The sequence below is a fragment of the Strix uralensis genome, chromosome 3 (genome assembly GCF_047716275.1).
Source record: "Strix uralensis isolate ZFMK-TIS-50842 chromosome 3, bStrUra1, whole genome shotgun sequence".
Lineage (NCBI taxonomy): Eukaryota > Metazoa > Chordata > Aves > Strigiformes > Strigidae > Strix > Strix uralensis.
The window spans coordinates 394,447-419,838 of NC_133974.1; the positions used below are offsets into that span (position 1 = coordinate 394,447).

The 25,392-nt window shown below is 65.4% G+C and overlaps 2 protein-coding genes and 2 non-coding genes across 8 annotated transcripts; 1 reads left to right on the forward strand and 3 right to left on the reverse strand.

The window, feature by feature from the left end:
- Nucleotides 1-28: 28 nt before the first annotated feature.
- TMEM214 (transmembrane protein 214) lies at nucleotides 29-15,272 on the reverse strand. 3 transcript variants are annotated; one of them, XM_074861171.1, is made up of 18 exons: nucleotides 15,060-15,267; nucleotides 14,570-14,778; nucleotides 13,576-13,712; nucleotides 12,519-12,669; nucleotides 11,138-11,272; nucleotides 8,566-8,648; nucleotides 8,132-8,237; nucleotides 7,600-7,681; nucleotides 6,230-6,331; nucleotides 5,975-6,116; nucleotides 5,731-5,822; nucleotides 5,555-5,603; nucleotides 4,801-4,905; nucleotides 4,466-4,583; nucleotides 2,908-3,004; nucleotides 1,952-2,120; nucleotides 856-1,007; nucleotides 29-510 (listed from the first exon to the last, which is right to left on the reverse strand). In XM_074861171.1, the coding sequence occupies exons 2-18, from the start codon at nucleotides 14,598-14,600 to the stop codon at nucleotides 384-386; spliced, it is 1,878 nt and encodes a 625-aa protein (XP_074717272.1). In that variant the 5' UTR covers nucleotides 14,601-14,778; nucleotides 15,060-15,267; the 3' UTR covers nucleotides 29-383. The 3 variants fall into 3 exon arrangements, with proteins under 3 accessions (XP_074717272.1, XP_074717271.1, XP_074717273.1); XM_074861170.1 differs by having other exon boundaries at nucleotides 13,573-13,712; XM_074861172.1 differs by lacking the exon at nucleotides 13,576-13,712 and having other exon boundaries at nucleotides 15,060-15,272.
- A 607-nt stretch (nucleotides 15,273-15,879) lies between these two features.
- On the forward strand, nucleotides 15,880-16,043 carry LOC141941945 (U1 spliceosomal RNA). Its single transcript, XR_012628482.1, has one exon. It is a non-coding gene; the product is annotated as a U1 spliceosomal RNA (small nuclear RNA).
- A 402-nt stretch (nucleotides 16,044-16,445) lies between these two features.
- Nucleotides 16,446-16,609, reverse strand: LOC141941947 (U1 spliceosomal RNA). Its single transcript, XR_012628483.1, has one exon. It is a non-coding gene; the product is annotated as a U1 spliceosomal RNA (small nuclear RNA).
- Nucleotides 16,610-17,199: 590 nt separating this feature from the next.
- Nucleotides 17,200-24,803, reverse strand: MAPRE3 (microtubule associated protein RP/EB family member 3). Of its 3 annotated transcripts, none has more exons than XM_074861176.1 (7): nucleotides 24,706-24,803; nucleotides 19,815-19,942; nucleotides 19,566-19,711; nucleotides 19,278-19,479; nucleotides 18,546-18,697; nucleotides 18,314-18,466; nucleotides 17,200-18,127 (listed from the first exon to the last, which is right to left on the reverse strand). In XM_074861176.1, exons 2-7 carry the CDS (start codon nucleotides 19,933-19,935, stop codon nucleotides 18,059-18,061), a joined length of 843 nt encoding a protein of 280 aa, XP_074717277.1. In that variant the 5' UTR covers nucleotides 19,936-19,942; nucleotides 24,706-24,803; the 3' UTR covers nucleotides 17,200-18,058. The 3 variants fall into 3 exon arrangements, with proteins under 3 accessions (XP_074717277.1, XP_074717278.1, XP_074717276.1); XM_074861177.1 differs by lacking the exon at nucleotides 24,706-24,803 and adding an exon at nucleotides 22,824-23,163 and having other exon boundaries at nucleotides 19,323-19,479; XM_074861175.1 differs by lacking the exon at nucleotides 24,706-24,803 and adding an exon at nucleotides 22,824-23,160.
- Nucleotides 24,804-25,392: the final 589 nt, after the last annotated feature.

The following is a 25,392-nucleotide window of genomic DNA, read 5'->3' on the forward strand; positions in this document are numbered from 1 at the left end:
CTAATTAAAAAAAGGGGCAAAAAAAAAATATAAATGAGTCCAGTTCATTGAGGCAGGAACCCAACAGGAAGGATGGGGGGGTGGTGGAAGCCCCCCCAGAACCCCCCGATCCTGTGATGGAGGCAAAGCACAAGGGTACGGGGATCACTCACCCGGTTCAGACCCCGGGAAGGGACAGGGAGAGCCAAAGCCAGTTCACAGGGTGTGGAAAACCTGGATGTGTGTTTCCCAGGAAAGACAAAAACCTCCCCCGGAATCCCCGATTTGAGCCCCAAAAGTCCCCGGGTGCAGCTCCCCGGTGTCTGCGTCCCGCGGAGATGCTCCGTGGGGGCTGGAAGGGCGGGAGAGGGCCCGAGGGCGTCCCCGCTCCTCCGGAAAGCGGATCAGTGTCCAGAAATCATAGCCAGGGCCCAGTTTGTGACGGCCAGGGTTGTGTTTTGCAGGTAAATCCAGGAGGAATAGGTAAAGCTCGTCAGGTGTTGCCTCACGCAGGCCCACGACACTTCTCCGCTGGGAAAAACGAGGAGGATGGGTCAGGGGCAGCGACCCGGCGCCGACCGTACCCCCGCGGCTGCGTCGGGGGGTGACGTTCAGCTCCCCGGCGCGGGGGGGACACAGGGGCGAGCACACCCAACCCTCAGCGGGGGCAGAGCTGGGGGCGGCGGCAGGTTTTGAGGTAACGAGGGGGACCGCAGGTCGGTCACGGCAGCCACGGTGCCACGTCCCAGCCCCTCTGCCCCGGGCAGGATGGGGAGAGCAGGACCGACCCCCCTAAATCTGCAGCCACGGGGCAGCGCGGGGCATGGGGAGGGTGCGGGGGGGGCGGGGGGAGCGGAGCGCGGGGGAGCTGCTCACCCGCAGGAGTCCAGGCAGTGCTTCCAGCCCCGCTCCAGCGCCGCGGCCGCCCACTCCAGCAGTGGCAAGAGGCAGCTCCGCACCAGGAAGAGCAGCAGCTCCCGGACGCACTCAGCGAAGTGCAGGAGGGACTCGGGGAAGCGGGACCGGAGCTGCGGGGACAGAGAGCGCCGGCGCAGGTTTACACCCACCTCCCCTTCGGGTGCCAGTTTGGGGACCCCCGAGGAGCCCCGTGTGCCGGTTGGCTGTGGAGGAGGCTCTGCCAAACCAGTCTGACCCGCTGTGGAACGTTAAACTTGTAGAACAATATCACGCTTAGGTCAAGCAAGATGGTTTTGTCTGGGTTAAAGCCAAAGGCATCCCCCAGCAGGAGAGCAAGGACAGCCCGGAGCCGTTAGCCCTCGGCGAGGGTACGTTGCCAACGGGGCAAGCGAACTCAAGGTCCGCGTGTCCTTCGCTGAACTACCCCCATTTTAATACTAAAAATCCCGCCTGCAGGTCAAGAAGCCCCTTGCCCGGGTGAAGCCCCTTGCCCTGAGCACCAAGTGCTGTGTCAGCAGTATTATAATTGTATGTAAATCACCGACCAACCATGGCAATGACCAACTCTGCGGGTTTTGTGTGTAAATTGAGCGCGAGAAGCCCCAGCGGGGTGCTGGATTTGGGGGAGAGCAGCCAGCACCGAGGCTTGCGCCACCCTGAAATAAATAATCATCGAAATAATCATTATAAATAGTCTCTCCTGCGTGTGTCTTTAGTGACCTGGCGCCCGGCGGGTGATGGATTTGTTTTTCGGGTGCCAGCACCGTGGGCATCACACCCCGTCCCCCCCCCACGCTCTGGGGTCTCCATCGACCAGCAGGGACCCGGCAGCCCCGGGACGCCGAAGTCACCCCTCTTCCACCGAACTGCTGATTTGCAGGAAACCAGTGAGTTATTATCTCCGAGCCCTCTCCCGTTCAGGCCTGGTGCTGGGGGAAGAACGGCTGCGGCACCCAGATCCCCACAGTGAGATGTCACCTCCCTCCTCCGGGCCTCTCCCCGCCCCAACGCGGCCACACCGGTGTCCCTCGCCCCCCCCCAACCCCCTCCTTACCCACTCGCTGGCCCAGGGCAGGTCGTCGCGGATCCAGGACAGCAGGGACGAGCAGTGCTGGGACAGGGACAGGGCCACCTCGCTGCTCTTTGCCCAGAGCAGCTCCAGTGGCGGCTGCAGCACGGCCGTGGCCCGCGAGCCGCAGGCGGGGAGGCTCCGCTCCAGCCACCTGGGAAAGAGCGAGCGGTGCTGGACGGCGGCACCGCCACGGGGACACGCGGGTGCCGCGGGCCGAGCCAACAGAGCATACGACACACCTGCTCGTAGCCGTGGCTAGTGATTAGGTAGGAGCTCTAGTCACCGCACGTATGGGGAGTGATAAGAAATTCATAAAGAATAGGTTTTGAGCTCCAAACCATAGAAAATAGGCAGAATGTCCTGGACTGTCACGTGAACGTCTGGGGTTGTGCTGAGGATGAGTTATGAGACAGCCTGGCAAAGGGACTGTTCGATTAATTAACTTGGCAATGAAACTAATTTTTGAGTGGCCGGCAAGTGAGCGACCAGCATTATAACACTAAAACCCACCCCCCAGGGCAAAAAGGCCCCTGCCCAGGTTAAGTCCCTTCCCCTGAGCATGTGGAGCAGCAGAAGCATTATTTAAGCCGTGTGCTAATTCTGTGTTAATCACTAAGCAATCAGGATCTAACAGGCGCGTTTGGAAAAGTCCCAACCTCTGAGTTTTGTGTCTAAAAGGAGCGTGAAAACCTGCTCTTGGGGTGTTTGGTTTGTGGAAACGTCCCCCCAGCCCCAGGCCTGGATAAACACAATAATCTCCCCCCAGCGTGCTCAGATCGGGTTATCACACCCCAGGCACGAAGCTGCTTTGTGGGGAACAGAGGGAGGAGGAGAAGTCAGCACGGGGCTGAAAGTCCTTCCCGGCAGAGCGGGGGACTCTCCCCCGGCGAAGTGGGGGCCCTGCTGCGGGAAGAGCCTCGCACTCCCCCGGCACTGACCTGTAGCCCTCGAGGCAGCCCTGGGAGAGCTTCTGGCAGACGTGCTGCACGGCCGGCAGGACGCCCGAGGAGCGGAGCAGGTGACCGCAAGAGGAGGCTGGAAGAGACGAGAGCCCTTCCCTGAGCGACCCCTCGGCTCGTTCCGGCCCCAGAGTCTCTCCCCGGGGATGCAACAGCTCTGAAAAACGTCTCCAAGATGGGACAAAATGGGGCAGCAGCTCCCGAGCATAGAGAAAACCTGGGTTAGAGCAGCCCTGGGGGAAACCCCCCCCTGAGAGGGGACAGGCGGGGGGGGTCTGTCTGCAGCACTAAGGGCCTCAAACGTCCACAGAAACCCTCAAGGACAAGCTGTGGCCGTTGTGATTAATCTAAGGAACGTCCCCCAGGGAAGCGGGAGCGAATGGAAGGCTGCACCCCCCCACTCCCCGGGGGTTGTGTTGCCAAACTCCTCCGATAAACCTCAAAGGGGGGAAACATAGGCCGGGTGAAACCAAATCTCTCATGGAGCACAAGGACACTAATCACTGGCTCCACCTCCTGAAGAGGTGACAAGGGCTGATAAGAGGTGGGCGTTCTGCCCCAGAAGCCGGAGGATTGTTCAAGAAGCAGGAATTCAGCAAAAATCTGCGGGAACTGAGGAAAAAATAAAGGGCGGGGGGTGACCACTGGAGGAGGGGTTGGTGCTCCCCACCCCCCCTCAAGGCACGCACAGAACCCCTGCTCCACCTTCTCCTTGTCTCCTGCAAACGATTTAATTAAATACCTGCCTCTCCTCATCTCATATGCAAATCAGCCACTAAAATGAACTTAAAAGGTGACAGAAAACATTGCTGGGTGTGCACCCCCACCCAGGATCACCGGACCTGAGACCTCACTGGATCCAGGGGTGGGGATCTGGATTTCTTTGACTCTCTTTCTCTCCTTTCTTTTTCTTTTCTTTCCTTTCTTACAGATTTATAAAAGACCACATCGCTTATTATCCTTTCACAAGCTTAACTTGTTTCTACCACAAGTAAAACATTTTAACTGGCCATTTGGTGTCGTTTCACCTTAATTGAACCCGAGGGGATCACAGAACCTTTAGGACTCCCTGGGCTCCCAGTCCAGATTGTAACAGGTGGTGATCTGGATCCTTTGACTCTTTCTCTTCTTTTCTTTCCTCTCCTTTCCTCTCTTTTCTTTCCTTTCCTCTCTTTTTTCTTTTCCTTCTTACAGATTTACAAGAGACCATGTCACATCACTTACGATCCTCTCCCAAGTTTAAGTTGTTTCTACCTCAAGTAAAACATTTTAACCGATTGCTTGGTGTCATTTTAATTGAACCCGAGGGGATCACAGAACCTTTAGGACTCCCTGGGCTCGCAGTCCGGGCCGTGACAACAGTCCAGGTACCCCCCAAAGACAGACCCACGGGGCCACGCTGCTCCGGGGCAGCCGCTGGCACAGAGCCGGGGCGAAGGCCGGGCTGCGGAGGGGCTTTGCTCGGGAGAACAGCAGAGCTCTCCTCCCCCAGACACCCCCCTCCAGATCCGAGCCCTGAGCAAAGCCGGCTGCTTACCCTGGAAGGAGCCGTGCGTCCGGACGTCGTGCAGGAGGAAGCCGGTGGCGAAGACCAGGAGGACGAGCAGCAGCCGCGACCAGGGGAAGCCCCGGCCCTTCATCTTGCGCAGCAGGTCCTGCGCGGGCGGGAGGACGAAGGACGAGGCCCCGTCACGGCGCGGCCGCTCCACCCTCCCACCCCCGGCTTCCCAGCGAGAACCAGTGTCACCAGCCGAGCAGCTGGGAGGGTGGACAAGGGCCAGCACCATCCAGCCAACTGCAATGCTAGCGCAGAGCCGAAAGCCGGCCACCAGCGGGGCCCCCACACGCGCCCCGTCCCTGCCCGGGGCTCACCTTGCAGGCGGCGTCGCAGGCGGCCACGTCCTGGTCGCGGTGGGACCCTCTGGCCACCAGCTCCTCGTTCGTCACTTTGAACGAGCGAACCGTCTCCTGCAGCGCCTGCGGGAAAGCGAGAGCCACGTCGCGGCAAAACCCCGAGGGCGGCAGGATGGTTGGGGCTGGGGGGACTCTCCGAGGGTCCCGCACCAAGACCCAGAGCGGGGCTGCTCCTCTGGGACCTCCCTGCTTGTCACAGGACCAGCAAAGCGAGGCCTAACGGGGGCTGAACCCTGAATATCCGAGTCCTGAGGGGCTCTGCTCCCCGCCAGCCCCGCCGGCAGCATGGTGGTGCCTGTTCCCAGGACAAAGCGCCAGCTCCCGAGCCGGGCAGGGACGTGCCCCCGCAGGTCCCACGGGGATGCCGCCACGCAGGGACCTCGCGCAGCAGCACCGGGACGTCGTTTCCCCACCCACGTCGCTCCTCCTTTCATAGAATCACAGAATCCCAGAATCATTCAGGTTGGAAAAGACCCTTGGGATCATCGAGTCCAACCCTCAGCCCGACTCTGCAAAGTTCTCCCCTACACCACATCCCCCAACAGCTCATCCAAACGGCCCTTAAACACACCCAGGGATGGGGACTCCACCCCCTCCCTGGGCAGCCTATTCCACTCTCTGAACACTCTTTCTGGGAGACATTTTCTCCTCATGTCCAGTCTGAACATCCCCTGTTGCAGTTTAAAGCCATTAATCCGTGTCTGTCTCCTACCTTCTTGCCGCTGCCATCCCAGGACTCCAGCAGATGGTTCAGAAGCAAACTACAGGGGGAAAGAAACCACAGGGCTCGGTTGGGAGCTCCAAGAAACAATTTAAAGAGTTCAAAATGGCAGCGGGCTGGTGCTGGCCCTGCTCAGAGCGGCGGGACAGCAGCTGGCACGAACCAACCTGGACTGCGAGAGGTGCTTGGTGTAGAGCTGCCTCCAGACGCTGAAGCTGAGCGGGTCCAGGCTCAGGCACTGGCTCAGGGAGGTCAGGAGCTGGGAGCAAGCAGAGCAGGGCGTCACTCCTGATCCTCGCACACCGCACTGCGGGCCGACACAGCTGCCCACCCCCCAAAAACCTGCTGGCGGTAGGTAGGGGCAGGGAGTACGGGACCTGCAGCACCGGCGGCCACATGCTCCCCGCTCACCTCTTTTTTCATGCCGGGAGGGCAGCTGGGCGTAGCTCGGGAGAGGAAGGAGGGGAAGTAGGTGTGCAGCGTCGTCTCCGGCTTCGCGCCGAACGCCAGCACCTTCAGGCGAGGGTAGAGCCGCCGCAGCTGCTCCTGCAGGCTGAGGGCAGACGGCCATGGGGCTGCGAGAGCGGCTGGCGAGGCCAGCGGGGCATTCGCCCCACGGCGCAGCCGGCGCTGGGAGGGGGGGGTGCCAGGGGGATGCCGGCGTACCTGGGCGGCAGCGAGTTGTTGGGCATGAAGGCAAAGTCCAGGAGGGGAAAGAAATCCTTGGGTCCGATCATACCGAAGCCTTTGGTCAGGTTGGGGTGCATCCTGCGCAGCAGAGACAAAGGCCATGAGCCGCGGCGGCCGTGCCGGCGGCCGTGCCCAGTGCGGGGCTGGGTTGGTGGTAAATGAAACGCAGTCAGAGAAGAGAATCCACAGAAAACTAATTAAATCAAGGTTCAGAAAGATGAGGATGAACTGTGGCGTTTGGCTCAATCCATCCTGGGGTAAAACCCAACGCAGCGCTTGTGTTACGGTAGAGCAGGGGAAAAAAAACCCCACTTAAATAAAACCTCTGGAAGCCTTTGGAAGGGCGGGGGATGCCCCTCCGCACCCGCCACGAACCCCCCCCAACCTTTCCCATCTCCACGTCGGCTCCCCGCGTCCTTCCGCCCCGCGTGGCACAGCACACGCATTTGCTAGAGGCCACGGTTCACATTGCACCCGTAGCCGTAGTTACCGCACACACGGGGACAATCAGGAGGGTTTTGAAACCCGGTCGAACAAGATTTGGAATCGTGGCCGAGGTAACCTTGATTATTGATAAGAAGTTTATTAAGAACAAGCTTTGATCTCCAAACCCTGGACAAACATCCTGGACCATGAAAGAGAATGTCTGGGATTCCTTAATACTAAAAACACCCCCCTGGGGGCAAAAAGGCCCCTGCCCAGGTTAAGTCCCTTCCCCTGAGCATGTGGAGCAGCAGAAGCATTATTTAAGCCGTGTGCTAATTCTGTGTTAATCACTAAGCAATCAGGATCTAACAGGCGCGTTTGGAAAAGTCCCAACCTCTGAGTTTTGTGTCTAAAAGGAGCGTGAAAACCTGCTCTTGGGGTGTTTGGTTTGTGGAAAAGTCCCCCCAGCCCCAGGCCTGGATAAACACAATAATCTCCCCCGAGCGTGCTCAGATCGGGTTATCACATCCTGGGCACGAAGCTGCTTTGTGGGGAAGAGCGGTGCTGGCGCTGCTGCAGTCCCTCACCCTGTGCCAGGGTGGCAGTGCCGGGGACTTCCCCACGCGAAGGCCACCAGAGCCGCCCGTCCCGACCCTTGGGCAAACACCACCCTCCTCCTCCTCCTCCTCGTGGGGAAAAGCTCAGCACCAGTGGCAAGGGAACCCGTGCAGAAACCCAGCGTTTCCATGGCGGAACCGGCAGCCACAGCGGCACCACGAAGGCCGCGTGGACACCCCACCCTGCTGGCAGCCCTCCAAGATCAGAGATAATTTGTTTTTTTTTTCCACCAGCACAGCGCAGACCCGGCCGCAGCGCCCTGATTTCCGTGAACAAAACGCAGGCGAGGAGGCGTCACTCACATCAGCAGACGGTCCAGGTAGGCAACGGCGTACGGGGAGAGAGACTTGATGCCGAGCACCGGGAGCATGATGCCGAGCCAGACTGCGGGAGAGAGGTGGCGGTGAGATCTGGGGGTGGGAGGGCTCCTGCCAGCTCCCACGGGCTCCTTCCTGTGGCACGAGCTCCCTGGGGCTGCGGGCAGCGGCTGGGCAGCAGAGGATCGCTCGGGTGCCAGGACCACGGACGGGATTTAAGCCGTGGGGAACGGCGAGCAGTGTCACGCTGGGCGGCAAACCCCGACGCGGCACTGGGGACACGCCAGCTCGGTTGAACCCAACAATCTTATGGGTTTTTTCCAACCGAAATGGAAAGATTTCGCTCCCAGACGAGCGCCTGACGGGCCCCGTGCGCCCTCTCTGGTGTTTCAGCAGCGGGATGGCATGTTTTGAAGCAGCCCCCGCGCCTGAGCGGTAACACCGGTGGGAGCAGAGAGGCGCCGGCAGTACCAGGGGCTGCCCCGGCTTTCCTCCCCCTCGTCGGGGATGCTCTTACCTTTCAGACCCTCGTGGAGGTCGGTGAATCCGGCCTGTCCCAGCGCCCAGAGGACGGTAAGACACTTCGCCGGCCTGTTCTGGTGGGACCGCAACACCTCCAGGTACTGCGGCGAAGAGGAGACGCGTTAAGTGGAGAAAAACCTCCGCCCGTCCCAGCCCAACGCTGCGGCTCTGTCGGGCCTGGGAGCAGCCCCCGGCCCGGCCCCCCCTCCCACCCCAGAGGGACCCTGTGGCAGGCAGGTACACCCCCAAAACCTGGGGAAGCTGAGGCGCCGGCACCGCGCGGTGCTGGAGAGCCACCACAGTCACCCGCTCGCTACAGAGAGGCGGGACCCCAAAACCCCTCCCTTCTGCCCCAAGGTTTCTGTGGGGGAGCCTCGGGGCGGGAGCACAGCGTGGGCGCGTCGCCTGCCCCCCCCCCCCCCAGCTCACCTTGCCCAGGCTCATGGTGGCAATTTTGGGCCTGTCCAGCAGCACGGCCTGGATGCAGATCCTGTACCCGTGCAACGACTCCCCTGAAACGGAGCACAGGAAGGTGCAGAAGAATTTTAAATACAACCTCTGTCCTCAGCCTGCTGCTTGGATAGTCCCAGCCCAAGGCTGGTTTAAATCCCAGGCAAGCTAATCCTGTAGAGCCAGGCTTAACAAAGGATGGTTAATTGACTAAACACGGGGGTTTTGCCAGATTAAGAGAATTCAGTATATAGAAACCGCTCGCTCTACCCAAGCTTTTAACAAAACATCTTGAAGTCTTTCTCAGAACTGTGCGAGATGAAAACTAGTGGAAGGAAGATGAAGATGATGATGATGACCCGAAAGATGGCCCTGACACTGAAACAAGGATTGGAACCAGGAGAGAAGAATTCGACTGAGACAGGGGATTGTAGTGAACTTCAATAAATGATGAGAATCAAGAACTAAAAGCTTGAGTGAAAACTCACAAAGACTTTGGACTTAGCTCTGACGCCTCCCCCCACTGCAGTACCCCCAGAAATCGGGGGGTGACATCCCCCTCCGCACAGACCTGCCCTCCGAGCCCCACCACAGCAGTGTGGGTCCTGCCCCCTCCCCGACCCATCCTCTGCCCAGGACCCCCCGCAAGGCTCCAGCCCGCAGGAGCAGGACAGACCCCGCAGACCCTCACAAACCCATCGGCAGCTTCCTACAGCCCCCCCGGGGCAGCTCTGCCCTCTGAAACAGCGGCGGGCACGGCCCCAACTCCAGGAGCTTCTGAGGGCTCGTTTCCCTCTTGTTCACGTTCAAGAGAAAAAGAGGTTCAAAATTTCACGCTATTCCCGTTGTTTTGACCAATTGGGTGGGTTTTGCGATGGAAACCAACCACACGTGGGGCTGCCGGCTTCCGCGTGGGCCGTGCTCTGAGGGCAGGAACGGCCGCTCCGGCGGGGCCCCTCGCTCCGCAGGGAAACCCCCCTCCTGCAGCGCAGCCCCAAACCAGCTTTTGCCAAGTTTCATCAGGCCAAAAGGCCCCGTTTTCGGGGCGATTCTCCCCCCGGCAGTGTTAGACCTGAATTGGTAAAACCACTGAAGGCGGGTTGTGAAAAAACACCAGGAATTGGGGAAGGAAGAGGCAAAGCTGATAGAGCGACCCTGGAGCAGCAACGCTGTGACTGAAACGAGGAAATCCCCAGCTGAGCGCGAGGGGTGACACCACAAAACCATTGAGCTGGGAGAGGCGCAGCGGAACGAAAGCTGTTAACTGAACCAAGGAGAGAATTAATTGAATTAGGGGTGAGCTTTTCCTCGTTAACACCAGAAAACCCGCCCTCGAGTAGCAAAAAGGCCCCTGCCAAAAAAAGCCCCTTCCTCATGGAACACACGTGGTTCAAAACCAGAATATTGTGATGTTAAATGGAGGCAAGACCCTGCAAGGGAGCAACAAGCATGAGGGTGGCCAAACTTATCTGTAAAAAGCAGGGAAAAACGGCGCTCAGGATGTACAAACGCTCAGCGGGCGTAACCCGGGGCGTGGTGGCTCTGGGAACCCCCACCCAGCGCCCGCCTCTGTGCAGACTCCGGTGAAACAACAATCGCGACTCTCTGTGGTTTTGGGCTCGTTGCACATTGGGTAAAAGAACCCGGATTTTGGGGATGGTGGTTTTGGTGTAAGGACTCATCCCCATCATCCTGCCATCCCTGACGGAGCCCCGGGGACTCCGCCGGCCTCTTTCTGAGGTCGGGACGATGAGTGACTCAAAGGTGCAAGGCCTGAACGGAGATATTTGTGCAGGGGAGAAAAACGGGCAAAATTCCTGGATTGGTGAGTATTAAATTTAGTTTAATTGCTTCCGCAGAAGATTATAAAGTGACATGTAGATGCTCGGCCTTAATTAAGCAGGGGGTCAGAGCCGAGCACGCGCCAGGGAATCACCAACCGCGGGGTCAGAGCCCGTTTGGGTGGAACGGGACCGAGCCAATCCACGACTCCTCCCTGTAGCCCTTCGGGTTGTTTTTTGAAAAATTGGAAATGGTTCAGGTGAAATCCAACGACTGAGGATAAAATGGAAGAAAAAAATATTGCAATCAACGGTGGCCGAATGACTAAACAAAGGTGAACGGTGGCAGGAAAATGGGTCTTTGCAATTTAACACCGTGTTACAGCCGATGCTTGGAAAAACGGGATGAAGTGCCTTATGTTGAGGCCTTTATGCATAGGGATCCTCACGCTTTTAAAAAAAAAAGTGGATTAGCAGGATATATGTTAACGCTGCGTACTGAGGAAAAGGAAAAGGGACAGAACTCTGATTTTTGGGACAACAGTGCCGTGCCGGGCTCATCTCTCCCCCCCTGCAATGCCTGTTCTGCTCCTCCAGCCCAAAAGGCCCCGACCCTGCAGCGCTTGGGGTCCCTGCCCGGGCAGGGGCAGCCCCTCCCCGTGCACAGGAGGCGCAGGAGGAGGTTCCCACCCCCAGCAGCGATCCCGTGGCCGAAGAACCTCGGTGCCAAACCACCGTGGAGAAGAGCCATGGCGCTGGCCGCATCTCACCTGGGGTTTTGTCCAGCTCCTGCAGCATGGTGTAAATGCAGTGGTCGAAGAAGAGCTCCAGCACGCTGGCCGACCTTCCCAGCAGGGATCGGATGATGCTCCTCAGCTCCTTGCTCACGAGGCAGTACGGATAGTCTGGAGCCAACAGCAGAGGAGGGAGAGTTTAGCGAGCGGCTCTTGGCGAGACTTTCAGCGGCGAGGAGCCAGGTGCGGGGTGGTCGCGGAGCAGCGCCTGGTTTTTGTCCCTTTTTCTGCTCTGGATGCACCCAGTTCAGCCACAAAGGGCTGCGCTTCGGTAAACATTGATGCCACGGGACAGACGCAAGTTTTGAGAAGATATTCTGCTCTTTCACCTCCCGCCACCAGCGCTTGGAGTAAGGGCAGACCAAGGGATCGTGCGTAAAAGGGACACCCAGGCAGAACGGCCCCTTTAGAGCGGGGACACCCGCGACAGATTCCTGAATTCAGGGGGAGCAGGCGCAGCTCATGGGCCCTTACGGAAAGGGGTGACTAAGGGGAGTCTCTATTTGCCGATGTACGCACAATTTTACTGTCTTTGTAGACTAAATATTAGGAAGTATTTCTTTGCAGAAGGGGTTGTTGGGCGTTGGAATGGGCTGCCCAGGGCAGGGGGGGAGTCCCCATCCCTGGAGGGGATGAAGAGTCGGGTTGACCCAGCGCTGAGGGATCTGGTGGAGTTGGGAACGGTCAGGGTGAGGTTCATGGTGGGGCTGGAGGAGCTTCAAGGTCCCTTCCAACCGAGATGATTCTGTGGTATCACAGAACCAAGCCAATAATCCCTGTTTTATCTGCTGAACGAAGAACACGCTCTTGTGCCTTTTCTGTTACCAAGTTTCCTGAGATGGTTTTGGCACAGAAAAACCCACATTTGGAGTGGAGGGAGAAATCAAAGCCAAGCCCAAACGTCTCAGCGTGCAGGGAACAAGCCCGGGCTGTGGGACAGGCTCGACCCCATTTGTCTCAGGAAATTTTTTCCTTTGACATCTGTGGCTGTTTTGGTCCTGTCCGCTCCGACGCTTCCCAAACAGCCTCTTTAGCGAGGTGGCCTTCAACCTGTGCTCTGAGAAACCTGGGCGAGATAAACCCGGCCAAGAACACAGCCCCGGGCTCCTTCCAACCTCCCCGCCGGGACCAAGGCGGTGGGACTCGATCATCTCACAGCCCTTTTCCAACGAAACGGTTCTGTGAGATTGTCTGGGGGGGAACGGGAGAGGAGCGGTCAGAGGCTCCATCACCCCCCTGCTCAGCCCCGCGGGATTTTAAGGACCGCGCTGAGCCGTCCCGGAGGCCGAGAACCCGCCAGCCCCAGGGCTCCGCACCCCGTGGCGAAGCAGAAAGCGGCAGGTTCAGGAGCACTGACCGTGGGGGTGCTGGCTGAGCAGGGGGTCACTCCTGGGCGCCTGCAGCTTGTAGTTGAGGTACCCGGCCAGGTCCTTCACCCAGACCGAGGGGTTCTCGGGGAACACGCTCTGGCTTTTATCCAGCTCCTTCTGCAGATCCGCCAAGTCGAGCTGGAAGCGACAGACAGAAAAATTCAACCGGGGATGCGCAGAACTGGTCGAAGAGGGTGGGAAGACGACGGGTAACTTCAGCTCCTAAGGGAGGAGGGAAATGCTCCCCCCATTCCCCGCACGGAGACCCCCTGCCTCAGGCCTCCACCCACTAACACAAACCTGGAAACAGCATTTAGTTTTCTACGAGAAAGCCATTTTCTTCAGATTAGCAAAGTGGGGAATAACAAAACCCACACGGGGAACTGCCGGAGAGGCTGCAGAAAGGCCCAGAGAGACGCCAGGACGGGCTGTGCCGGCACAGCCACCAGAACCAGCTCGTCCCCCTCCTCGGAGCCTCGCTCCACCTCCCCACCGGCACATCAGGCTCTGCCGCCCTGCGCTCCTGCGGCAAGCACGGCCTGGGACCAGCCGGCTCCACGCCAACTGTTGAGGAGCTCCCCGAGGATCACCGGAGCTGGCTCTGGGCGGGAGAGAGCTCGAGGCCGCAGCTCAGCGAGGATGAGCCCAGCGTTATCCCAACCGCCGCTGGTTTGTGCCAGCACTGACGGGCAACTCCGCACCCTCCACCATTGTCCAGAGCCGCCCGATGAGCGACCCGCAAACCACGAGGACAGGCAGCAGCTCACATCCCCTCGCCTCCTCCTCCCGCGCTCTCTGTCACCAAACCGTCTGCTTTTAAGCTCAGATTATCTGCGAGCTCGCACCCTGTCCCCACTTCAGCGAGTTGAGGAGACGCAGCGCGGCTCAGGCGGGGGCTGAAGTTCTGCAGAGGGTAACGTCTCCCTGCGCAGCGGATTTCAGCCCCAGCACGTTATTAAATCCGAGTTGGGTGCCTTTTGTTGCGTCTTTATTTCAGCAACCGTTATGAAAAGAGGAACGAGAGGAAAAAACAGCTGCTGCTACCTCGAAAACCGAAACGCCGCCGCCGCACGACGGAGTTTGTCGCTGCTGAGCTGCGCGGAGCCCCCGGCCGCTCTCCCACAGGAACATCTGCCCCGACACCCGCAGAAGCGCCACGTTCCTTCTGCTCCCGGCTGTCCCTGTGGGCAAATCTGGGTGCGGAGAAGCGCCCGCGCCCGGCGGAGCGGAGGAAACCCCCTACCCCTGCGGTGGGGGAGAGTGGAGGGTGCTCGGGGCAGCGGCTCGGGTGGAAGCGAGGGGCTGGATGGGGTTGGGGGTGTGAGCCCTGCCAGGCCACCGCTTGCCCAGGGACACTCTCCCTCAACCGAGAGACGATTCGGGGCTCCCTCTGAAACCTGCTGGTGCTCAGACACCAGGAAAACAGGCGGGAAGAAGACAAACGAGTTCTACAGATTCAGCCGAAAGGCAGGGAGCTGCAGAAACGGCCAAAAGGCCGGTAAGACAGGGAGGAGGCTTCACCGGTGACACTTTCTGAGGATTTCTCCCAGACAGGGAGTGGGTGAAGAAAGAACCCAGCGCTCCCCTCCCAGCCACCTCCCGCCACCCTGCCTCCTGCCTACAGCAAAAGCACAACTTCTCCGAGCACGAGACGCTCCCGGGCCAGCCCAGCGCTCGCCAAAGCGCCCAGCACCATCTGTTCCCTTCCACAGCGCAGGGAGACGAAGGCGGGGACACGTTGACGAGCCCGGGGGGGGGGGTGTGTCCCAGCATGGAGGGGTTGGGGCGCGGGAGCTGGCGTCCTCCTCCCAAGCCACGATGAACCGAAACGCGGCACCGTGCTCATCACGCCGCTCCCTTCGACCGGGTTTGACGACGCCCCGAGCGCTCTAGCTCCCGCAGTGGCAGAGGGCGCGGGATGGCGGAACGCCGGCCAGCCCCGGGGGATAACGGGGACCGGAGCTTCGGTTCAGCCGCAACCCTCGGGAACGGGTCGGGCTGGGGACCAGTAGCCCACAGCCCAGCCAGGCACACTCACGGCTCTCAGGGCTTCCTCCAGCGAGCGGCATTTGCCCGGTTTGACGCCGGCGTCGTTGGCCAACGCCTTCTTGGTGCTCTTCCCGGCGTGCTGCTGCCGCCGGGGCGGCTGCTCAGGCGCCGAGGCGGGAGGGACCTGCTCCTTGTTCTGCTTCTTCAGCGCCTTCTCGAAGCCCAGCTCGAAGATGGTGTCGGAGGTGGCGATGGGAGCTGGAGGGCGGGAGGAGGGGGCTGTGGGGGCCTGTGGGGCAGCGGGGCGGCCCCGGGGCCCGACACCCGCCCTGGGGAGCCTGGTTGTGCCCCGCAGCCGGCGGGAGCCCCCGGCCGCTCGCCCACGGCCTCCCAGGGCTCAGCGGGGCCGCTCGGGGCGACCCACTCGGCGTGAGGGCCCCCCACAGCCTCGCGCGAGACCCCCCGGCCCCGAGCGGACCCTCCCCGGAGCCGCAACGACCCGCCGCCCCCCGCCACGGCCGCGACCCCGCCGCACTCACCGGCCAAAGGCAGCGCCCGCCCGGCGTTGGCCTCGCCCAGAGCGCGGCGGCTGCCGGAACCCCCCGCAGGCCGCCGGCCCTTCCGCACCACCTCCCAGCGGCCGCCGGCCGAGGCCGGTCCCGGTCCCGGTCCCGCCGCCGCCATCGCCGGGGAGCGCGGGGCAGGGGGAGGAGACGGCGGCGGCGGCGCCGAGGGGCGGGGCGCATGCGCACGACGCGCACGCTGATTGGCTGCGGCCGCGGGCGCGTGCCGCGCACCGCTGGTGCCACGTCTCCGGCCCGCCCCGCGGAAAGAGGCGGGGACAATGCGCCCCGCCCCATTGAGGACACGCCCCTTAATAGGCTCCGCCCCCACCGTGGCCCCGCCCCGGCGCGGCCTGAGCCACCGCCCGCGAGCGCGCCCCCGCCCAGGAGGGGGAATGGGCGGGGCCTGCAGGGCGGGGCCATGCAAATGAGTGTGTCCTGCAAGGCGCCGCCAAGCGACGTTTCGGCGGGGGAGGCGTGGTTATGCAGATCGTAGGGAGGGGGGCGCGGCCACGCGGGTCGCGCCGCTACCGGCAGAGACGCGCCGAAACGGTGTGGCGGGGATTTGTGGGCGTGTCCATGCAAATAAGGTACCGCGAGGCACGACGGGAGCGGCCCCCGCCACCACAGAACGGCGGTCCCGGGCGGGGCGGGCGCTGCGTGGGGCCGCGCGGGGCAGAGGCGGGTCGGGGGTGTCGGGTGGGGGCGGGTGGGGTGCGGGCGTTCGGTGTCGGGGGTGTGCGTGTGTTGTGTGTGTGTGTGTCGGGGTGTGGGGGCGCGTGTGGCGGTGTGGGTCATACTTACCTGGCAGGGGAGACACCATGATCAGGCAGGTGGTTTTCCCAGGGCGAGGCTCATCCCCTGCACTCCGGGTGTGCTGACCCCTGCGATTTCCCCAAATGCGGGAAACTCGACTGCATAATTTGTGGTAGTGGGGGACTGCGTTCGCGCTCTCCCCTGGTCTTCCGGTTCCAAAGACAGAGCTCGCTCGCTCAGTGGGCGGATGACGCACAGTTCAGTTCTACCGTTTCCCGCTCCCGCGGGGTTCTGGCCCCGCCCGCTCTGTTCCCTCCCATGTCCCCCGCACGCGCAAACACCGAACCCCCCGGGCCCCGCAGCGACAAACCCCCCTCGGGGGGGGCGCCGGGGCCCGCGGGCTCCACCCGGTAACCGAGGGGTGGCGGGTGCCGGCCCCGTCCCGGTGCCCCTCGGGGAGCGCCCGCGGCTCCGCACCCAGCTCTGCCGCCGCCCCGGGACGGGCCCGACCGAGGGACGGGCTGTGGGGAGAGACCGGCAGCCCCCGACGACCTCAACTGCGAGCACTCAAACCTCGCTTAGACTCTGTCTTTGGAACCGGAAGACCAGGGGAGAGCGCGAACGCAGTCCCCCACTACCACAAATTATGCAGTCGAGTTTCCCGCATTTGGGGAAATCGCAGGGGTCAGCACACCCGGAGTGCAGGGGATGAGCCTCGCCCTGGGAAAACCACCTGCCTGATCATGGTGTCTCCCCTGCCAGGTAAGTATGACCCACACCGCCACACGCGCCCCCACACCCCGACACACACACACACAACACACGCACACCCCCGACACCGAACGCCCGCACCCCACCCGCCCCCACCCGACACCCCCGACCCGCCTCTGCCCCGCGCGGCCCCACGCAGCGCCCGCCCCGCCCGGGACCGCCGTTCTGTGGTGGCGGGGGCCGCTCCCGTCGTGCCTCGCGGTACCTCATTTGCATGGACACGCCCACAAATCCCCGCCACACCGTTTCGGCGCGTCTCTGCCGGTAGCGGCGCGACCCGCGTGGCCGCGCCCCCCTCCCTACGATCTGCATAACCACGCCCCCTCCCCAGCGCCCCGCCCATTCCCGGCGGAGGGGGCGGAGCTTTCCGCAGCCCCCGCCCGTTCCCGGTGACACACTCATTCCCCCTCCCGCCGCCCCCCGCACCCGCCAAAAAACCGCAAAATCGATTCTGAGGCCGAAAAAAATAAAACCAAACCCCGCAGCAACTCCCCCCCCCCCCCCCAAACAACCCCTCGGGGGGGTCCCGCAGCACAAACCCCCCCCGCGGTGTCACACACCCGCCCCCGTCCCCCCCCAGGGGCAGGAGGAGGTTTTACCACACGAGTTTATTTTAAATAAAACGTAACACAGATGCAGCTGCGCAACCGGAGGGACGGACCGGAGAAGCGATGCAATGGGGCGAGGCAGGGGGGGGGACATGGGGGGGGCACGGGGGGTCCTCGGTGGCCGTGGGCGAGCGGAGGGGGGTCCCGCAGTGGGGAGAGGGGGGCCACCGTCCCCACGCCGCGGAGGGGACACGCTCCCACCTCCGGGACCCTCTGTCCTGGCCTGCGGGGGGGCCAGGTGCCCCCCCCCACCCACCCCCCCCCCCCCCGCCTGCACCTGCCTGTGCAGGCAGGGCCGTGTCGTGGGGTTATTTCATCTTCCTGGGATCCTTGAAGCAACATTTTCCTCCTCCGGGTGGGCGCTGAGCACCCCCTCCCTGCAGCCGCCCCCCCCGGGGCCGCTGTCTGCAGCCCCCCCATCGCCCCCGGGGCTGGCAGGGCGCGGGCAGCGCGGGCAGCACGCTTCACACCCCCAGGCCTCCATCTCTCACGCATGCGGCGACGGCGGGGCAGCCGCGGGGCCCGGCGCCGGAGGTTGGGGTGGGGGGAGATGACGGAAATAAATAGGGGCTTGGGGGTGGCGGGGGCCAAGCCGCTGCGGGCAGAGCCCCGTGTCCCCACCCTGCAGGGCCCCCCCCGCCCCCGGCGCAGGCAGGGCTGTGCTCCCGGCAGGATGGATTGACTCTGGAGATGGTGGCTTCCCGCCGGAGCTGCCGGCGGCCGTGATGGCGCGTGACGGTGCGGGACGAGGCGCACGGGGGGCTCAAGACCTCGAATGTCTGTGGTGGGGGGGGAACGGCGCGGGGCGGCGCGGGGCGCGGCGGCGGGAGCGTGCCGGGGCTAGTACTCGTCCTGGTCCTCTGGCTGCTGCTCCTCCAGCTCGTCGTCCTCTGGCGGGGCGAAGCCCTCCTTGGTGGGTGGGGAGGGTCCCATCAGCACCACGTGGGGGCTCCCGGCCCCGTGGGGCAAAGCCCAAACCGCCCCCGCGGCACCTCAGCGAGCGAGGGAAGGGGAGGGGTGTCTTATCCCAGGGAAGCCCCAAGAGCAGGATGAGGGGCTGGGGGTGGCGGCGATGGGGTATGGGGGGGCCCTCACCTCCGTGGCGTAGAGGACGCTGACGATGCCGGTGATGATGGGGCTGTTCTCGTTCTCGTGCTCCTGGCAGATCAGCTCGATGTCCCGCAGTTTGCTGAAGTAGAAATCCCGCTCCTTCTCCAGCCCGTCCACCGTCAGCTTCAAGTCCATCAGCTGCAGGGGAGGAAAAGGGGGTGTCCCTCACCTCCTGGGAGGTGTGTGCCCCCCCCGGCGCTGCGGGCTCTCTGCCTACCTGTTGGTTGAGCTCCAGGATCTGCGCGTCGGCCTCGGTGCCCCCGTTACGGGTGGCGGGGGAGTTTTTCCGGAGGATGCTGCTGGGGACGTTGCTGAGGCGGGCCGGGTTCGGGGTGCTCTTGGGGCCGGTGGGAGAGGTCCTCTGGGGGACTTGACAGCAGACGGGCACCAACGGGTTAATACCAGCCCCGGGGAGGAGCGGGGGGGGGGGGGGGCTGCTGGTGGGGACCCCTCCCTTCGGCGTGTGGGGTCAGAAGGCAGCAGCAGGCAGCAGGGGCAGGCAGAGCGCTGGGGGCTGAGCTGCGGCTCTGGGGGTCCTGCCCTCAGCCTCCTCCTCTGCCTCAGTTTCCCCTCGCCCCCAGCTTGTGGCCTGGCCGGGGTTTGCTGTGGGCTGTGGCGAGGGGGGGGTCTGGTTCTTGGGGTGCCCCCGCGGGGCCGGCACAGGGACCCCGCGATGCCCACGGAGCGTCGCCTGCGGTTGGGAGCAGCCTGGCAGCGGCGGGGGGGGGACACAGACCGCCCCCGGAGCCGGTTGTGAGGAGGAGGAGGGAGGCAGCCGAGCTCTGCCCGGCTCCCCGCGGGTCCCTCCGCCCCGGGACCCCCACTCGGCCCCCCCAGTCGCAGGCAGGCAGGCAGCGGGGCGCAGGCAGGGTGAGGAGGGGGGGGGAAGGCCTGGCCGCGGGCAGAGCGACGTGGGGTGCGGGAGGGCGGGGGGGGACCCCGACATTACCTGCAGTGCCAATGGGTTTCTTGGGTTTGTTGAAGATGTGATCACCTGGGTTTGGGGGGGGCGCCACGTCCTGGCCCTGCCGCGCCAGCAGCGGGTTGTACTCCTTCCCGTCGTAGTTGGCGTCAAAAAACTTCTTGAACCACTGGATGAACTCAAAGTTGTCCTGGAATTTGCCCTTCACCAGCCTCTCCACCGCGATGATCTGGGGAGGTGACAGGGGACACACAGGCGTTGTCGGGGCTCACGGGGCCGTCCCGGTGTGACCCCCCCGCCCCGCTGCGCACTTACTTTGTCCACCCCCATTTTTTTGAAGGCGGCCTGCAGCACCTTGAAGTTGTGGATGTACTCGTGCTCCAGCTTGGCCTGGAACTTCACCTTCCGCAGGTGGACGCAGCCGGGGAACAGCATGTCCATGAACTGGCAGTAGGCAGCCCCTGCGCCGGGCCACACCGCGGCGTCAGGGCGGGTCGGCGGCGGCACCGCGTCTGTCTGTCCGTCCACCCCCGGGGACCCCCCCACCCCTTCGCCGCACCCCACCTGAGCAGAGCTGCTCGATCTTGGTGTAGTTGAGCTGGAGGGAGTCGTTGACCCAGGCGAGCATGTCATGGCGGCTCAGGTTCTCGCTGGTCACCGACGTCGAGTACACATTGACGGCCATGCCCCAGCTGCTGGGAGAGGGGGGGGGTCACGCTGGCGACGCTGCACTGCCCCCCCGCCCCCTGCACCCCCAAACCCAATAGCCTATGGAGAGGCTGCACCCCCCCACCTGCACCCCCAGACCCAGCCCCGCACCTGGCAGCACTCAGGGTGCTCACGGAGGGGCTGCACCCCCCCACCTGCACCCCCAGACCCAACAGCCCACAGGGGGTGCCCACAGAGGGGTTGCACCCCCCCCACCCCCTGCACCCCCAAACCCAACACCCCATGGAGGGGCTGCACCCCCCCACCTGCACCCCCAGACCCAACAGCCCATGGAGAGGCTGCACCCCCGACCTGCACCCCCAAACCCAACCCCGCACCCGGCAGCACTCGGGGTGCTCACAGAGGGGCTGCACCCCCCCACCTGCACCGCCAAGCCCAACAGCCCACGGGGGGTGCCCATGGAGGGGTTGCACCCCCCCCACCCCCTGCATCCCCAAAACCCAACCCTGCGCCCAATAGCACTCGGGGTGCCCATGGAGGGGATGCACCCCCCCACCTGCACCCCCAGACCCAACAGCCCATAGGGGGGTGCCCACGGAGGGGCTGCACCCCCAGGGATGGTGGAGGGAAGGAGGGAGGGAGGAGGGGGGGACACACGGACACACGCGGGGGGGTCCCTGGCAGCCCCGTGGGGGGCGGAATGCGGCTCAGGGGTGGGGGGGTCCCGGGGTGGTGGGGGGACACGGGCACTGCCCCTGTGCCGGGGCTCAGCTCCTTCCCTGCGCGTGGCCACGGGGCTCCCGGGGGCCCCGTAAGCAGCTTACGGTGCCCCCCCCCGGCTTCCAGCCCTCGGTGGCTGCCTAATCTGCCGGGGGGGGAAGCGGGTCCATTAGAGCCGGGCTTAGAGGGGCAACATCTGCTCCCAGATGGCGGAGGGCTCGGCCCCGGGGACCCCACAGCCGCGATGCAGGGCTGGGGTTTGGGGGGGGCGGGTTGGCGGGGAGGGCACCGAGACACCGTCCCACCGGGTCCCACCAAACGCTGTGGAGCGGGAACCGTCCCTGTCCCGCTGCCCCCCTCCCCGAGAGTGGGGGTCCCCATCCCCCGTGTCCCCCCCCCACCCTGCCCCGCACAGCAGCAGCGTTAATCCGCTTCCCCTCTCCCTGGCGGGGGGGTGCGGGGCTCAGGGCCAGCTGCTGGGGGTGGGGGGGGAAGCCCCCCCTTAACCCCCCCTTACACCCTGTCTCCAGCTGCCGCAGCCCGGGGGGGTCATGTGGGGCCGGCGAGGGGGGGCACCACCCGCACCCTGGGGCTGGAGAGGTGGGGGGGCACCCCAATGCGGGACCCCCTGGGGTGCTGTCACCCCCCCCCCGGCACCTGCTTGCAAGGGGGGAGAGGAAGCGCCGTCAGCCGCAGCCCCCCCAACTTGCAGCCTCGGCACTGCTGTGACTCAGCACTGGCGACGTCGGCCCAGCCGCGCACCCCGGCCAGCCGAAGCGTTGCGGGGACCCCCAGCGCCCCGTGTCCCCCCCCCGCAGCCGGGGGTGTCAGTATTTTTAGCCGCAGCAGCAGCTGGAAACGAGGCCCCCGCAGCTGCCGCCAGCCCCCCGGCACGGCGTGGTGGGCCCGGTGAGGATTGAAGCCCCCCCGACCACGCTGCAGCGCCCCGTGCCAGCAGCCCCCCACCGCCGCCACCCGGGGTGCGGGCAGGGGGGGGTCCCCCCCCCCTTTCTCCGTCAGCGCCGAGCTGAGTCATGCGCGGCGCAGAGCCAGAGCCACGCGCACTGCGGTGCGGCCGCCGCGGCACCGGGAACCCGCCAGCGCTCGCCCGCTGCCAGGGGGCTGGCAGGCGGGGGGGGGGGGGGGATATGGCGGGGGGGGCAGGGGGCTGCCTGACACCCCCCCGCCACCCCAACTATCACTGTCCTTTCCCGAAATAGCCGGGAGCAGCTGCCAGTGCCCTGCGCTCACGGCGGGTGCCGGAGCCTCCCCGGCAGGATCCGGCCACCGACACCGAGCTGGGGGGTGACGCTCGGTGCCTGGAGCCAGGCCCCTGCCCATGGGGTGCAGACCCACAAGCAAGGCCCCCCCCACCCCGCCACGGGGTGCTCTGCGTGGCCATGGTCACCAGGACCCCCACACGCCACAGCCGGGGGTCCCGGGCAGGCAGCCCCCCACCGAACGAGGTGGCACAGAGCCTGGGAGCGCACCCCTAAACTGGATCCCCCCCCCCGAGTGCGGGGCAGCCCCCAACACCGTCCCAGCGCCGGTTGGGACATTCGGCTGTGCCGGGGCGAGGGCCGAGCCTGGCACCTTCCTCATCGTCCCGCCACGCGCCCACCCCTCACCACCCGGCGTTCCCACCGCGCGTCCCGCCAGCACCCACGCGAGCCCAGGCCCGTGCCGGCGGCCGCGGGGATTCCCGGCGGGATGAACTCGGGGCGTCCCCGCGTCCCGGCACCGAGAGCACCCCTGACCCCCACTCCGGTACGAGCGGCGGGTGGTGAGGCGGGGCGGCCGCGGCGAGGGGACGCTTGCCGGGACGGGACGTGCCACCCCGCCGAAATGCCGCAGCGCCGAGCACGCCCCGGCATAATGACAGGGAAGCCGAGGCTTGCGCCAGCCCTCCGGCCACCCCAGCCCCGACGCCGGGCGACGGACGCGCCTCCAGCCCGGCCGGTTTGCGCGCTGCCTCCCGCCGGCGCTTGCAAAAAAACCCCAATCCTAAAAATAAGCATTTAACCCCAAATCCCAGCAAACCGTGGGGAGAGGAGCTGGTCCAGCGCCACGGCCCCGGGGAACAGCGCCTGGGCTCTGGCACCGCCGCGGGGGTCCGGGGTGCAGGCAGCCCCCCCGCTGCGTGCCGCCGGGCAGCCGTGCTGACAGGGCAGGGGCGATGCTTACCGCTGCATTTTAATTGTCCGGCCGCCCAGCTGCTAATCAAGGCCCAACGGCGAACAAAACACCCGGGCGCGTGTCTCTGCCCCGTCGGGGCGCCGAGAGGTCGTCCAGCCCCGCTCCTCGCGCCAACGGCAGCACCGGTGTCCCTCGCCGGGCCGGCGGGCTCTGCCCAAACGGGGCGGGAGGAGATCGATGCTGGCGGCCGCGCCGGCCGGGGTTTGCTCAGCGCTCGGTGCCAGCGGCCGGCGGCCAAGGCCGGGCACCCACGACGGGCCACTGCGGCGAGCGGCCGGGCGGCGCTGCCCGGCAAGGCCGCGGGTCGGTGCCGGCGGCAGCACCGCCGTGCCGGGGCGAGCTGGGCTGCTGCGACTGGCGGCTTCTATTTTGGGAGCCGTCCCGGTGGCTTCTCAAGTGACAAATACGCGGAGGGTGGCGGTGGGGAGGGGGGGGGTGGCAGACAACCCAGCGGGGGCTGAGCGCCGCGCGGAGCCGCTGCGGTGCTGCCCGGCTGAGCTGGCAGCGGGCAGGCAGCGCCAGGCAGCAGGCAGGGTCACCCCGGTGCGGGCAGAGGTGGCCGCTAGCCCCCGGCCATCACATGTGTCCACCCCAGCGCCGCTTCCCCAGCCCCCGAGGAGCGTCCCCGGTGGGTTTGCCCAGGCGCAGGCAGCACCCAGCGCCTCGCCGAGTCCGTCCCGCAGCGCCTTTCCCGGTTTCCCGGCTCTTTCGGTGGCGACAGCGCCCTTCCCAGCCAGCGGCGAGGGAAACTGGGAGCTGGTGGGTCGGGGCAGGGTCCCCCCTCCCGCTCCGCTCCCGTTAACCTCAATAAGTTGAACAAGCGGCGGTGGCAGCACGTGCGGAGCACGGCGTCACCAGCGTCCCCGAAATATCAACAGAGACTCGAACCTGGGGGTCGGCAGAGCCGCTCACCAGCCCCCCACGACCGGGACCGCAGCCGAGTGTCCCCCGGCCCCGGCAGCCCCTCGAGGAGAGGCCCCGCGTGCTCTGGTGACGCCAGCGTCCCCCGCCTCGTCCCCACGCCTGTGGCGGGAAGGAGCCACCGCGGCGGAACACGGCGTCCCCCGGGGAGCCCCGGTGGCTCGTGGCGGGGGGGGTCTGCGCACCAGGATGGGCACCGTGACCCCCATCCCGGCACTGTTTGACGCCTGCGGTGCCGCCGTGCCGGGCCCCGGTGTGGCACCACCGGGCTGCCACGAGGGACAAGTGTGACACGCTTTGGCGGGTCACCGCGACGGCCGCCCCGGCCAAACCAGTGCCACGGAGCCTCCACCCGCCTGTCCCGGTGCTGTCACCCCGCGGGACGGGACAGGCCTGGCCAGCGAGACCCCCGCACCGGTGGCAACTGGGGGGTCTTCCGGGTGATGCCCGGTAACCGGCGGTGCTGCCCGGTGACCGGTGGTGACACCCGGGCCCCAGTGATGCCCGGTAACCAGTGATGTCCGGTAACTGGCAGTGATGCCCGGTACCCGGTGGTAATGCCCGGTACCCGGTGCTGCGCAGAGCCGGGACTACAGCTCCCGGCGTGCCGTGCCGTGCCGTGCCGTGCCGGGGCCGCGGCCCTGCGGGAGCCGCAACCGGGGCGCTGGGGCGGCCGTCGCTGAGTCAGGCCGGACCCCGCCGCCACCGGGGGGACCCGGCCGCGCCATCATCCCCCCGTGTCCCCCCCACCGCGGTCCCAGCTGCTCCATCCCCGGCAGCACCGGACGGACACCCTCTACCCCCGGCCCCATCACCACCGGAGGCCCCGGTGGCCCGCCCGGTCCCGGCGGGGGAGGGGGGTGGCCGGTACGTGGATGCGGGCGGTGGTGGCGGTCCGACACGGTGTTGCCCGGTGCGTGTGTCCCCCGCTCCCCCTCCCCGCACTCACCGCGCTCGGGCCGCTGCGCTCCGCTCCGCTCCCTCCGCACCGCGCCGGGCTCGCCGGGACCGGGCCGGGACCGCACGGGCCGCCCGCGCATGCGCAGGACAAGCCCCGCCCCCTCCCCCGCCCCGCAGGCGGCCCCGGGACCCCGCTCCGCCTGGCCACGCCCCCCGCCGCTGTCATGGCAACGCGCGGAGGACACGCCCCCTTCCCGTCGCTCTGACAACGGCGGCCGCGGCCCCGCCGAGCGCACAGCGCCCCCTGGCGGCCGCCGGCCTCCGGAACCGCCCCGGGACCCCCCCCGCAGCATCCCGGGGGACCCCCGGGAACCCCCGCAACCCCCAGACACCCCCCGAGAGGTTGGGACCAGCGCAGCCCAGAGCCCCCCCGGGACCCTTCACCCCCCCCCCCGCCACCCCCGTGTGTGTGTGCGATGCTCCCCGGGTCTCCCCCCCCCCAAAACCAGCACCCAGACACGCTCGGGGGGGTCCGAGCCCCCCCCACCGGGAGCTCAGTGTTTTTTGGGGGGGACGATACCCTGCTGCGCGGCAGCGCGGGGTGGGGGGACGGACGGTCCCAGATCCCGGCAGGTTTTGGGGGGCAGCCGTGCACAGTGGGAGGAGGGGGCGATGCTGAGCTCCCCCCCCCCCCCATATCCCCGACCCCAACCCGGCCCCCCCCCCCCGCGAAAAT

Coding starts and splice junctions, on each gene's coding strand:
- TMEM214 (XM_074861172.1), bottom strand. CDS start 15,204: ATGGCGGCGGCGGGACCGGGACCGGGACCGGCCTCGGCCGGCGGCCGC. Junction 11,273..12,518: donor GCTCAGCCAGCACCCCCACG/GTCAGTGCTCCT, acceptor TGTTGGCTCCAG/ACTATCCGTACTGCCTCGTG. Junction 8,649..11,137: donor GGAGCTGGACAAAACCCCAG/GTGAGATGCGGC, acceptor GCTCCGTTTCAG/GGGAGTCGTTGCACGGGTAC.
- MAPRE3 (XM_074861175.1), bottom strand. Junction 19,480..19,565: donor AAAAAATGGGGGTGGACAAA/GTAAGTGCGCAG, acceptor TCACCTCCCCAG/ATCATCGCGGTGGAGAGGCT. Junction 18,698..19,277: donor GAAACCCATTGGCACTGCAG/GTAATGTCGGGG, acceptor TCTGCTGTCAAG/TCCCCCAGAGGACCTCTCCC.